Source organism: Oncorhynchus mykiss, chromosome 9 (genome assembly GCF_013265735.2).
Source record: "Oncorhynchus mykiss isolate Arlee chromosome 9, USDA_OmykA_1.1, whole genome shotgun sequence".
NCBI classification, from domain to species: Eukaryota; Metazoa; Chordata; class Actinopteri; order Salmoniformes; family Salmonidae; genus Oncorhynchus; species Oncorhynchus mykiss.
This window is the reverse complement of record NC_048573.1, coordinates 22,718,765-22,731,640: the sequence shown is the minus strand read 5'-3', so window position 1 is coordinate 22,731,640 and position 12,876 is coordinate 22,718,765. Positions and strand designations below refer to the sequence as shown.

Below are 12,876 nucleotides of genomic sequence, written 5' to 3'. Positions count from 1 at the left end.
TGAAATGGCCACTGTTGAGCTCCAGGTTACTGTGCTATCTGTACCTTGTAGTTGCTGAGGATGTCCTGGTGGTCCAGCAGCTCCAGGCCCAGGCTGCTGGAAGCCCCCAGCACCTGGAGGGGGTGGGCCAGGGAAGGGCCTACCCATGCCTCCCATGGGTGGGGGGCCACCCATAGATTGGGGCCCTGCCATAGTTGGACCAGCTAGGGGTGATTGTGGGTGAGCCATCTGAGACGAGTGGGGGCCCATGGGTGGATGTCCCATGGCTGTGGGAGGGGCAGTCTGGAATTGCTGCTGGGTTAGGTGAGAGGTGGGAGGTGCTTGAGGGCTCTGCACGGGCCCTGGACCTGCAGGAAAAGCAAGGGGAGGGTGATCCACTTTCAACACACTGCATGAATGAAGCCTTAACAATAACATACTGCATGCTAGTGTACCTAAGTTGTGGTGCCTCTGTTGAATATATATAGACTAACACTAGAAAGAATAGTAGATCTACCTAAAGGCTTCCATTTTACTATTTGGGCAACAAGGCAGTTTACTTTTTAACTTGTTTGAGAGTTGGTTTGCATCTTGTTAACCAGCTAAAGTGGATGCCCTAACCATCCTTAAAACATCAGTCTTGAGTTCTACAGTGGTTAATTACCATATCCGAGGTTCATGGCACCCATCTGATTGGTGAGCTGCTGTGCTGGGGGCGGGCCCTGGTGGGCCATGCTGTGATAGGGGGACTGAAGTGGCTGTCCATACGGAGGGGCAGGGTAGCTGGAGGAAAGTAAACAAAGAGCTAAATATTTAGTCTGTTCCAATAGTATCAATTAGCTTCCTTGTTTATTTTCCTTCATTACTGATTTGAAAGTACAGAGGAAAACCAACTCACCTATTTGTCATGAAGAAAATGGAAGAAGGAATGTACTAGGAGTATTGGAATGCAGATGGTTGCCTTCCAATTCTTTACCTGAAGTGTGCATTATCTCCCTCCCACTCATGGGTTTGAAAGCAATGAATTTGGTGTTAACATTGGCTAGAGGGCGTTTCTAGCATATGTATTGCACCAGTCCATTCATTTTAAATGAAATCAAATTCCATGAGAGTGGACAGATCAAGTACATACTTTAGGGAGAAGGGTAGAATTGGCCATAACAATGTTATTGTAGTAAATGGACTCTGCTCGGTGGAGGAAGCTCTGTTACCTTTGAGGGTGAGCTCCGTTCTGCTGGCCGTTTGAGCCGTAATGGCTGGGGACCTGTGGTGGAGGCATGCCGGAAGGGGACGACACAGGCTTCATCATACCTGGAAGGTAAAGCATTCTCTTATGGTAACACATTATATACAAATCATGCACCTGAGCAAAACATCTAATCAAAATGCTATGGCAATAGCATGGCTATACACAAAGCATCACACATTACGGTCACACATTACATACAGAGTACAATACACACATGAGCAAAAAAAAAATGTATTAGGAAATAGCATGGCCATGCAGAAAATAACATATCCGTAGTCTTAAATGTTGTCATTTTAATTGAAGCTGCATCGCTTGACTTGTTCATGAATGACTGCTACGGGACACTTTCCAACTGACAAGATCAGACCTGTTAAATGAAAAGCTAAACAGAAGACTTCACAGGAGGAATGGGAGACCAAAGGCACGTGTTTTTACCTGTTGGTGGGGCGGGGAATGATTGAGGTGGTCCCCCATAGTGTCTATAGAGGGGCTGGGCAGGCGCGCTCCCAAACCCGGCTGGGTATCCCCCCATCCCAGGCTGGGCCTGGGAATAGGGAGGTGTGGCAACATAACCCTGCTGACTCATCCTGTGCTGTTAAGGTCTTCTCATTACAAAATGGCAGAGATCCAACGATCTGCAAAGATGAAAGCACAGAGTAAGGAACTTTGCTACCTGACGAGGCAGATAATTTAACAAAGTGTCTATTGGTCTAGCATTCTCGTAGTCTTGACTTGAAGGGCCAAAGCAGTAGTTTGAGTTTAATAATGAGATTACAAAAGCTCTAATTCACAGAATTTCACAAACCAACCTACAACTGTCACCTTGCCCATGGGAAGATTTTTCATAGACTGCACACTTAATATCCCTTGTTGTCTTCACTATTTTCCTCATACCGAACATCAGTACTTTCCTCCAGTACAAAGTAAATAAGTGGTATTCTCCACCAGGCAAAGCCAACAAGCAATATTTGACCTCAAAACAACGTCAACGCTCACGTGTAACAAGACCCAAGAACATTGGACTATTAGGAGATAAGAGAGTTCCATCTTTGATAACATAGACTAATCTACAAGTGACTGATTTATACTGTTGTTGTCAGTCAGTTTCCTGCAACAATGGTCCTAAAATAATAATAATATTCTCAAGATGAATATATGCGATAACACAATGTAATTACACTATTATATATATATATATATTATTTCTTACAACTGTTGGTTGATGAAAGCCGGTGTAATGGTTGCTTAATGACATATTGGAGCAGAAATTGTAGGTAGATACAGTCTCTCTTAATTGGGGTTCAAATTATTAAATGACTGATTCAGGCCTAGCTTCACAAGCTCATGTGCAGTGTTGGTGAAATCATTATTGAGCAATAGGCCTCTCAGTAAGTCCAATGGTTATAAATAAATACATACAGTAGGCCTAAATAATTTAGTCACCTTCTCCAAATAGGCAATTCATAATAATGGATTAAACGAATTATTGGTCTCCCTTGTAAACTATTCTTTGTCCTTAAATCTCTCGGTAAGGCTGCATTTTTTTTCCAGTTTTAGAACAACCTGAGCTTGACCTGATGGACTTCCACAAGCCTATACAACAGCTGTCAAATATTGCTATATTAAGGCCACAAACAGCTGTCTGGCATTGCGACTCATATCAAATGCAAAGTACTTAAAATAAAAGGGGGGGATCCATAAATGAAGACAGAAATATCAAAAGAAACAGTCATGGCTAAAAACGTAGGCTAATGTACGACGAGTGGCTCAGCCACAACCCAGAATTGCCACGTCAAAGACCGTTATGATGGTTTAAAGCTGAGCTTCACCAACCCAGGACCTAGGCTAGGTAGCCTAGCTACCATTCAGTTACAACCAGACATACATCATTATTTATCAACTGCATGAAAATATATCGGTTGTTAACACCACCCGAAACCATATCCATCTATCCAGCACCATTGTGATTAGTGTGTGCGCGGTGTATTTAACGTTACAAATAAACAAAATGTGTCGTTCATACACGGAAATTGCTAACGCGTTAGCTAGCTATGAAAGCATTCTGGTATAAAATGTATTTTAATATGCCTACAACAGACAGTGAAATACCCTCTTATAAAACGCATTCGGCTTCTCTGACTAATTTAATTATTTACCTGTATTCTGGGGAGTACCTGCCGAGTCCTCTTCTCTACGAATTCCTGATAGTCAAAGTAGAGTGCCACGTCAAACTCCAACACAGCACCGGTCCGTACGTAACTCGCTGTAATTCCCAGTGGTAAATGCGCATGCACCAACCTGTGGGAAACCCAACACGTCAGCGTAGACAAATATTATTGCGCCGATTGCGTAGCATAAAACTCTAGAAATGTGTGCATTTCTGATCTGTCAAGCAGGCAATCAACTGCTCATAATGTAAACTAGGCAGCATGAAACTAGGCAGTAGGCCTATCTAAACTTGATTTCGTTCTCCATTCAATAGGCAGTAGCAATTGGAATAGATCCACTATCAGGTGATCTAAAACGGCTTATCAACAATGTCTATGTAATTGAGACCAGGCCAATTGGATCATAACAGTCCCAACAGGGTAGTCCTACCAACTCCAGGTTAGGTGCAGATTGTATTTGATGTGTAAACATAAAGCGTATCAATATACAATCAGCACTTGAATTCAATGGTTTGCATCTCTGCATATTTGTAGACTACATGTGACTGCATTGTGTTTATTCACTTGCTTGTGTTTTGTAGGCCTGCATATTCACAAGACAAGTTCCCTATCAATGCAATGTCTCTACTATGTTCTATTGCCAAGAGTTAGTCTCTCTATTATAGGCTATTATATTGTATTTTATTATATTGTATAGGTAGGCCTATTGCCAAACCGTACACTCAATATCCTGGGTACCTCACATGCACATACTCGAGAATGTTCCAGGGGCCACCACTTACTGACAACCCATTCATAGACGTTAACAACCTTTAGCGCCTATTGACAATGGGCCCATCTTCTGCCTGGGGGAGTTTTGTTAAGAGCCCCAACGCTCAGCGATAAATAATTTTCAAAAAACAGAAGGTTAAATTACTACACATATTAAGCCACATTTCCATGTTACAGAGCATTTCCATGTTATGGAAAACAGAGGTGGCATCTGTGCTAATTAGCTATATCTGCGTCTCCAAACACCTGTGTGTGGATGGAGTATTTGGCTGTTTTGGCTGCCAGAGCCAATTCGCCTCTGAAAAGAGTCATGTTTATGTCCCTCCTCTCGCATCGAACCAGGGAGCCTCTGCACACATCGACAACTGCCTCCCACGAAGCATCCTTGCCCATCGCTCCACAAAACCCCAGCTCTTGCAGAGCAAGGGAAACAACTACGTCAAGGTCTCATAGCGAGTGACGTCACCGAATGAAACGCTATTAGCGCGCACCCCGCTAACTAGCTAGCCATTTCACACCGATTAAAAGAGCATGTAAGGTCCTTGGACTACAAGAAGCAAAGTTAGGTTCCAATAGTCCATTATTTGTCTAGTCATCAGATATTATTTTTATATTTACAATGCAAGTAATCAACTGATTTATAGGGATACACAATAAAAAATTAGGCTAAATCCCTTTCAACCAATGGGCTATAGGCCAACACATACATTTGACTAGAAAACAGCCAGCATAATCGACACAAACTAAATTGAGATATCAAAGCTTATTGTAGCTACACTGTATGAGAAGTTCAACCCCGACGGTGGCCCCATACAAATGCAGCTACAATACATTCCCAAGAGCGCACAACTAGATGAGCAGGCGGGGCAATGTGCAATGACGTTTCAGAGCGGGCTGGACGAGAAGGCTGGAATCGGGATAATTTGCAGATGATGGGAATTATACTGCACTGTACTGCTCTTGGTTTCCTAGAGCCCTGTTGGTCCAACTCCGGACAATTTGATGATAGCGGTTTTGGTGGGAGCCTGTTGCGTGTGGCATGGGCACTGGGGATTATATCTGTGTAACATTGCGCGGAGGCGCGCCCTGGGGCTTCAGTCTCTGCCAAGGAGAGGGGGATGCCTACCGACCTTTGCAGGTTTATCAGGTAGAAACATAATTAGTTTGAAGTATTTTTTTGTTAATTGTTTATGCTTTTGGCGTTGCAGTGTATAACATAGGTCAACGGATTTGTGGCATTGCAAGTTTGTTTTGTCTCGCGTTTATTTGTGGAATGTTTTTATTGAACCATGTAAAACGTGCATTTACATGTCATACAATGCGGCTTTAGTCCAACAAGTTTTTTTTCTCCTCATGTTCAGGAACAGTGGCGACTTGGAAATGAATCCATTAGCTACGCTGGACATGTAGGTTATTTGATGCGAAGTTGAGACAGGTATCCTAATGATTTTGATCTTTAGGGTTGATATTGTGGCCTACATTTCATATGGTGAATTAATTGTTTTGAAAATTCTTTATTTGGGCAAATGTTTTGAGTTTAGAGAACGTGTGTTTGAGACGGGCAGATTTCCCCTTTTTTTCTGGTGTGTCGGAGATGGGTTTTTTTATGGTATGATTCCTGGGGACCCTTATATGGTCAGGGCTCGAGGACTGTGGCGTGCAGCGCGATCTATCAGTTATCACAAGTGAAAATTTAATTAGGAACCTAAACATCCTCGAGCTGTGGAGACCGTGCCTTCAGGGGTCACGGAGTGATAAAAACCTAAACAAAACGGAAAAGATGGAAAGCTGTTGGATGGGAACTTTTATTTAGATAAGTCTCAATCGAAAATGGTAGATGTGTTAAATCTAGTTTAATTTAAGCCTATAGGCCAAATTGTGCAGCTAACCACATGTTGATTCATACAGTAGCTGGTCTAATTTGTAGCCTATTACTTTCTACATGTTAGTAATTGTATCCAGCTGGAATAATGGTGCCTTTCCCAATGGCATAACTTTCTTGGTCACATTTGTGGCCAACACGTTCTATCCTCCTCATGTTTAGGAACAGTGGCCACTTGGCTACACATTACTATGTACACTACTGTCTTAGAGAATGAACAGTAAGCCCATTTTGACAGAGATACTTACCAAAAGGCAATCCGCTCCTTCATTGGCCACACATGGAGCTACCTAAGAAGCATCACGTAAGGATAAACAGACCCTTAAAGCACAGGGATGCTTTATGTAGGAATGCCATCCAAAGACAGTTGATGGATCAGAATGACTAGGCTATGGCAAGTGCATTGTAAAGGAAGTGAAAATGATTATGCTTGTGAATGATGGTATAGATTGGTACCCCATCAACCACATCCAGCCCCCCAGCAAGGGGTCAAGGTGTAGCTTAGAGGGGGTCTAGGACTCTGCGGCATTGATTTGTTCTGGCCAGGAGGACAACTTGCAAGCAATGCTTTCCCCTGCACTAAAAGTTCTAATAGGCAGCCCAATAAAAAAGGCTGAACCAATAAATATTTTATTATCTCATCATGAAATACTAACTCTCAAATGGCCAAATAACTTAGGGTTCCTAAGCTTTGTGGGGGTACTCTCTCCTAATTGAAATTTTAAGTGGACCCACATCACTGACCCAAATCTCACTTGTAGCCATTTACTGGGTTATGGGACTCTTAGTCATTACATCCTTTGTTTTAGGGAGAGCCTGGTTTTGCTTTGTGGAACTCCAGGGAATGACATTGGTAACATATGGACCAAACATATGGACTACATTTTTGAAGAATTCAACTATTTGAAAGGTCCTTTTTTGACAGGATTGATGATGTCACCAAGTACTAAGCACTAAGGGGTGGTTTCCCAGTCACATATTTCACCTAGTCCTGGACTAAAAAGCATGCTCAATGGAGAATCTTACTTTTTATTCAAGGACTAGGCTTAGTCTGTGTCCTGGAAATCAGCCCAAAGTGTGCCACAAGACTGTTAGCCCACTGAACTATTCAGGGAGCTAACACAAGTGTTCAGGTCTCAGGCAAATGTACTCATCATGAGAGTATAGTTTACTGAAGCCCCTCCATTTATCTACAGAAACGTACACTGTACAGCATTTCATAGATGGCATAATTCCTTAAATAGAATGTTGTAAATACATTTTAAAAGAGCTGTCCACTTCATAGATATATAATGCTCCCTTTGAGCAGCAATATGATTTATTTAACCTCAAGTGAAACATTTATTAATTTACTTATCAAAACATTTTTTTTACAAAGACTGTTTGTAAATCATATGATACCATGTGAAAAGCATTTACATCAAGCCTGACCGAAATAGCCAAAACTGCTTCACTTGTGAACTGAAAACCCTCCGATCACTGTGCACACAATGTTTGTATCAATGTTTTTTTCACGTAATTTCAATTAAATTACGTTGAACCAACATGGAATAGGTGTTGAATTGACATCTGTGCCCAGTGGGCGGGAACTGACCTGCCTCTCTAACCACAAGGCTACTGCCATTACTTTGTTAGACTTTGAAGCTAGAATGCTCATATAATAATTCAAATTTTCTCCTCCAGGTGTTGGAATGTTACACTCCCCAGGTCTTGTTTATGGAAATCTGTCATCAACTTGTCAACCATAGAGAGAGCGTAAATACATTCCTGTGACATCAAAAACGTGTGCCAAAAAATCCCCCCAATAAATGAAAATCAATTATTTTATGAACTCTGACATATTTTATAACATATAATATACATGTAACTGCCAAAATAAAGGAAACACCAACAAAGTGTCTTAAAGTGTTGGGCCACCGCGAGCCCTGTGGATGGGGGCATTTTCCTATCAGGATAGAAATGATTCACTCAGAATGGCTGTGTATGTATGTGTTTACCTTGAGTGGACCTAAACCATACCACAGGGGTATCCTACAAAGCAACCTAGATCTACTCAGGGTTTTCTAAAGCTAACCAGCTTCAGTTAGCTTCACTTTCCTAACTCAGGCTTCATTCATACTACGAGTATGGATTTTGCTTGTCCTCCTGCCGCTAACTCTTGCAGGCTTATTGTCACGCCCTGACCATAGTAAGCTGTTTATTCTCTATGTTGGTTGGGGTGTGATAGTGACTAGGGTGGGTCCTCTAGGTTTTTTGTATGTCTATGTTGGCCTGATATGGTTTCCAATCAGAGACAGCTGTTTATCGTTGTCTCTGATTGGGGATCATATGGAGGTAGCCATGTCCTCATTTGTGTTTGTGGGATCTTGTCTACAATTAGTTGCCTGTGTGCACACCAGTAGCGGCACGTTTCGGTCAGTATTTTGTTGTTTTTGTTCAGTGTTCATTTAAATAAAAGAAAATGTACGCGTACCATGCTGCACCTTAGTCCAAGCCTTACTACAATCGTGACACTTATAACTGCTTGTGCATATTGCACGATACTAGTCGAACGCTAGACTCTTCATTGAGACAATGCTGAAACATGAATCCATGGGCGAGTCAGTGCCACATTTTAATTTGTGCTGAAATGAAAATGAAATGTTATTTTGCAAATTCATCAGGCTATGGTGTTAAATAGGCTTAAAAGTGCCATCTTTATTTTATTATTTATCTTTAATGCTGTCTTTGGTGTGCTTATCAATGCACAAGCACATTTAAACACTCCTGATACAAGTGTTACATTTGTGTTATTTTTTTTTTTAAAAACAGTTTGATTAATAAAACATGTAATCAGTAGTCTTCAACAAATGAAGGTGATGATGATGCCACAGGAGGCTGCTGAGGGTAGGACGCTAGTTAATAATGGCTGGAATGGAGCTAATGGAAACCATGTGTTTGTGTTGGATACCATTCCAATTTTTCAGTTCCAACCATTACTATGAGCCCGTCCTCCCCAATTATGATGACACCAGCCACCTGTGGATGACGCAATCTTTTCAAGAGGGAGGGAATCGGATTTCATTGGTCCTCAGTCATTTCATTCTGGGTGAGTGGAGTTAGCCTGGCCTGGAGCAGCTTAGTTCTGAAGGATTTGTTGCCATAGAAATTTAGCTGGCTAGAAGGTGAGCCACCAAAGTTACCTCTAACTCCTCAAACCTGCTTTGTACGATACCCCCTCAGTAAAATGCACCCCACACCATAAGAGGCACCAGAACCCTCATTTACTCAAGTGTTTCCTTTATTTTGGCAGTTACCTCTATATAAAATATATTATAATAGTTTAATTCAGCCTTTTGACTTTGTCTGAATGTGTTCTACTAATTGAGGTCAATCCTAAACTATTAAATTATTGATTTACCCATATGCTCAGTGGCCTTTCAACAAAACAGCATTGCAGTGTAACACAAAGGTCAGAAGAATCTGATAGAAGTCAGGTTGGTATTCAAAGCGAGTGGGAGGAATCACCTATCACCGAGCTTTAAGTGCCTGGCACTTGTTCAGTGTCATGGAGCATGATCAAAGGGAATATCTTTGTTTTTCTGGACAAACACTCAGTTACTATGCTACCGTAACTTCATTGCTTTAATAAACCTATGCTAGCCTCTGGGTATATGTGTTTCAGAGTGAGTTTTTGTAGTTTGGTCCTGTTCTATTTGAAATGTTAACGGAACATAAATACAGTACATACACAGATTTCTGGACATGCAACGTTGCACTGACATGTGGCTATTTAGAGAACGTTAGCTTTTTGTGTAATTCAATTTCAACTAATGTCATCCTTGATTCTATTACTTGATGTTGACATTCAATTGATTTAGTTAATTTATTTAGGGCAGAGCAAGTTATATAGCTTTTGATTGACAGTATTACAATGCTGCTGTATCATATCATCCACGATAAGCCTCACTCGGCCACAGCCACTCCAGTAATGTTCATCTATAAACAAGTCAAACGACTGGATTTCCATTTTTAGACAAATAGTCTCGTTTTAAACCTTGTTCTTTTCAGAATTGGGGAGTGTGTTGACATTCCAAAAAAGACTGATGTAGAGAAATTTGGCTTAATTCACATCAGACAGCAACAATAGGCCTTTTTAGGCAAGGCAGCTGTGAATGAGACCTTTCTAATGTAGCATAAGGAATAGGGGCAAATTGAATTAAAGTTGAATTAAATTTGTAGGGAAGTGGAATGAAAACACGCACCACTCCTCAAGAAAAGGGTTTTGCACATGACATCCTCATTGAACTCGTTTTTGGATTTGTCAAACAAATTAAGTTTGATTAAACTGCAGTATTTTAGGGTCAAGGGTGCTAAGTTCCAAAAGAGGGTCTTTCCAAAGTTTGAGCACATTGTTATATAAGCCCTGTGTTAATGTCTTCTTTGGCTTAACTGTCAAATATTTGCCTGTACCGTTGTGAAATGGCAATAGATGACATCTCTTGCGAGTCTATGCCTCAGTCGAGGATATCTGAAGAGTGACCTCGTGGTAACAGCGAGTCATCTGGAAGACATAACTTTAAGCTTGTCTTGAGTCTTTTTGAGGAGGGTTGGAGCAGAGAGTGGGGAGAAGAGCTGTCAGTAAAAGTTTTAAAAGCTAACATACCAAGATTGTGAGAAATACTCCACTAGCAGAGTTAGGGCACTTTCATATCTGATAAATTGGAGTTATTCAAAGCTTCTGTTGGATTGTGTGAGCAGGGCTCCCTTTCTGAAGAGAAAGTGACTGTTGAACGTACTGACATGCAGTAGGCCCACAGTGCGAGGGGGTCTCGTAACACTCAAGAAGCTCTTATCCATATATGGGAAGATGTTTTTTAATCTGAGTTTTTGGGAGAACAAACTTGGTGAAGTCACAACCCACTTCATTTTTTAAAAGTGCAGAAACTCTTTGGCCTGACTGAAATGCAGCCTCATTTCAATAAGTAAGGGATATTTCTTTGTTGGTTTTATTCATGGTCTATTTTCATTTAATTTCCTTAACTGATTCACTGTAAAGACAATCCTACATTAATTACTTTGAATTTAGAAGTATTTTGCATCTGGAAATTGTATTACACTCGAACACATCGGTGTCTCCACATCCTGCCACACCGAATTTGTGAAACATGTTAAGTCGATGCTGGCCTCTAGGCTTCCTAGTGTGGAGTTGTCCCCTCGTTGCTAACATATGGATTCATGAAGACAGAACAGTCCCTTTACAAGTCAGCATGTTGAATAAATGTTATTTGAACTTACTCTACCATTTGACCACTGTGTTCGTCCTTATGCCGTTGGAGAAAAATAGACAAAAACACCTACAGAAAAATAATATCTATTAGGGCTACTGACTTAAAACGCAGAGGTCTGTGCGTGGCTATCACAGTTTTTGTTCATCACTGGAGCTATGCATGAAAATACCCTCAAATGAAAGGTGACATTCTGTCTTGTCATATGAAACATTTGATATCAAATCCAAAATGCTGGAGTATAGAGATAAATGTAACACTTTGCTTTACCGTCCAAATACATATGGAGGGGACTGTAACTCCAAAGGAAAGGCCTACCTCTGATAAAAGCATAAAGAGACCAAACTAGTACTTTCAGGTTCAGTCTGGCTACTGAATTAATCATACAATGAAACATTACAACACTTGCACCACACCAAACTCACTTTCAGTCCACATGGATGTTGCGATTTCCCTTTCCCTATCTCTCATGGTCATAGTCCTAAAGAGTAACATTCACTGTGCTTGAAACACATGGTTGATTAATCAATTACTGTCAGGTGGCATTTCCTGCCACAGTGCAGGGGGTTGTGACAAACGGAGTCCTTTGATTTCTACAGCCCCTTGAAATGGTATCAGTTTCCAGACAGACAGACAGACATGGGAAAATACATGAGATGAAGAACTCCCTGGGAATTCATCCATGAAGGCTACTTTCTGGCCTTGGCTAGTATGGATTGCTATGACAATATAAATAATATAGTTGGGATTCAAATACAGCTCTTTTGAAAGCACTAGTGATGCTATTCCAACATGATTAAATCCTATGAGATAAGAACTGTAAGTTAACCTGATTCTGTGTCCATACTGAATCCAGAAATCCTGACAGTTACCCTCAAGTTACCATCCTACGTAGTCTACACAGATGGCAGTAAGTGAATGAATAGGGTTATTTGGGCCGTCCAATTACCGAGATACAGTATGTCACTGCGTATCAAGTCAATCCCGTCGTCCAAAGACCAGAGTAAATGTTTTCTTAATATAAAGACCTTCTGACTCCCTTTATGTAAATGTCAATGTTAAAGGGGCAATCTGCAGTTTCTACATCCATATTTGGATGTATAAATTAATGCTATGTACTCATTGATTCTTGAAGAATATAACTTGTATGTGAGCTTAGTTCAACTGTCGTACCCCATCAGAACTGAAAATATACAATTGTTTTACTCCATGTTTGTAAACAAAGTAAACGTAAACTAACACTGTACAGCCTAAAAACATTGTTAAAACTACACTGCTCAAAAAAATAAAGGGAACACTTAAACAACACAATATAACTCCAAGTCAATCACACTTCTGTGAAATACAATTGTCCACTTAGGAAGCAACACTGATTGACAATAAATGTCACATGCTGTTGTGCAAATGGAATAGACAACAGGTGGAAATTATAGGCAATTAGCAAGACACCCCTAATAAAGGAGTGGTTCTGCAGGTGGAGACCACAGACCACTTCTCAGTTCCTATGCTTCCTGGCTGATGTTTTGGTCACTTTTGAATGCTGGCGGTGCTTTCACTCTA

General features: G+C 40.9%; 2 protein-coding genes across 2 annotated transcripts in view; one reads left to right on the top strand and one right to left on the bottom strand.

The window, feature by feature from the left end:
• sec24d (SEC24 homolog D, COPII coat complex component) overlaps nt 1–3,542 on the bottom strand; it is a 28,900-nt gene extending 25,358 nt beyond the window's left edge. Inside the window, exons 1-5 of the mRNA XM_021615139.2 lie at nt 3,385–3,542; nt 1,664–1,863; nt 1,191–1,290; nt 644–762; nt 45–347 (exon numbers count right to left, since the gene is read on the bottom strand). Of these exons, the coding sequence (XP_021470814.2) occupies nt 45–347; nt 644–762; nt 1,191–1,290; nt 1,664–1,814 (673 nt within the window). The 5' untranslated portion in view covers nt 1,815–1,863; nt 3,385–3,542. The remainder of the gene's footprint in view (nt 1–44; nt 348–643; nt 763–1,190; nt 1,291–1,663; nt 1,864–3,384) is intronic.
• A 1,569-nt stretch (nt 3,543–5,111) lies between these two features.
• The window catches only part of LOC110531746 (synaptopodin-2), a 45,437-nt gene continuing 37,672 nt past the window's right edge, over nt 5,112–12,876 (top strand). Inside the window, exon 1 of the mRNA XM_021615138.2 lies at nt 5,112–5,314. Within this exon, the coding sequence (XP_021470813.2) occupies nt 5,207–5,314 (108 nt within the window). The 5' untranslated portion in view covers nt 5,112–5,206. The remainder of the gene's footprint in view (nt 5,315–12,876) is intronic.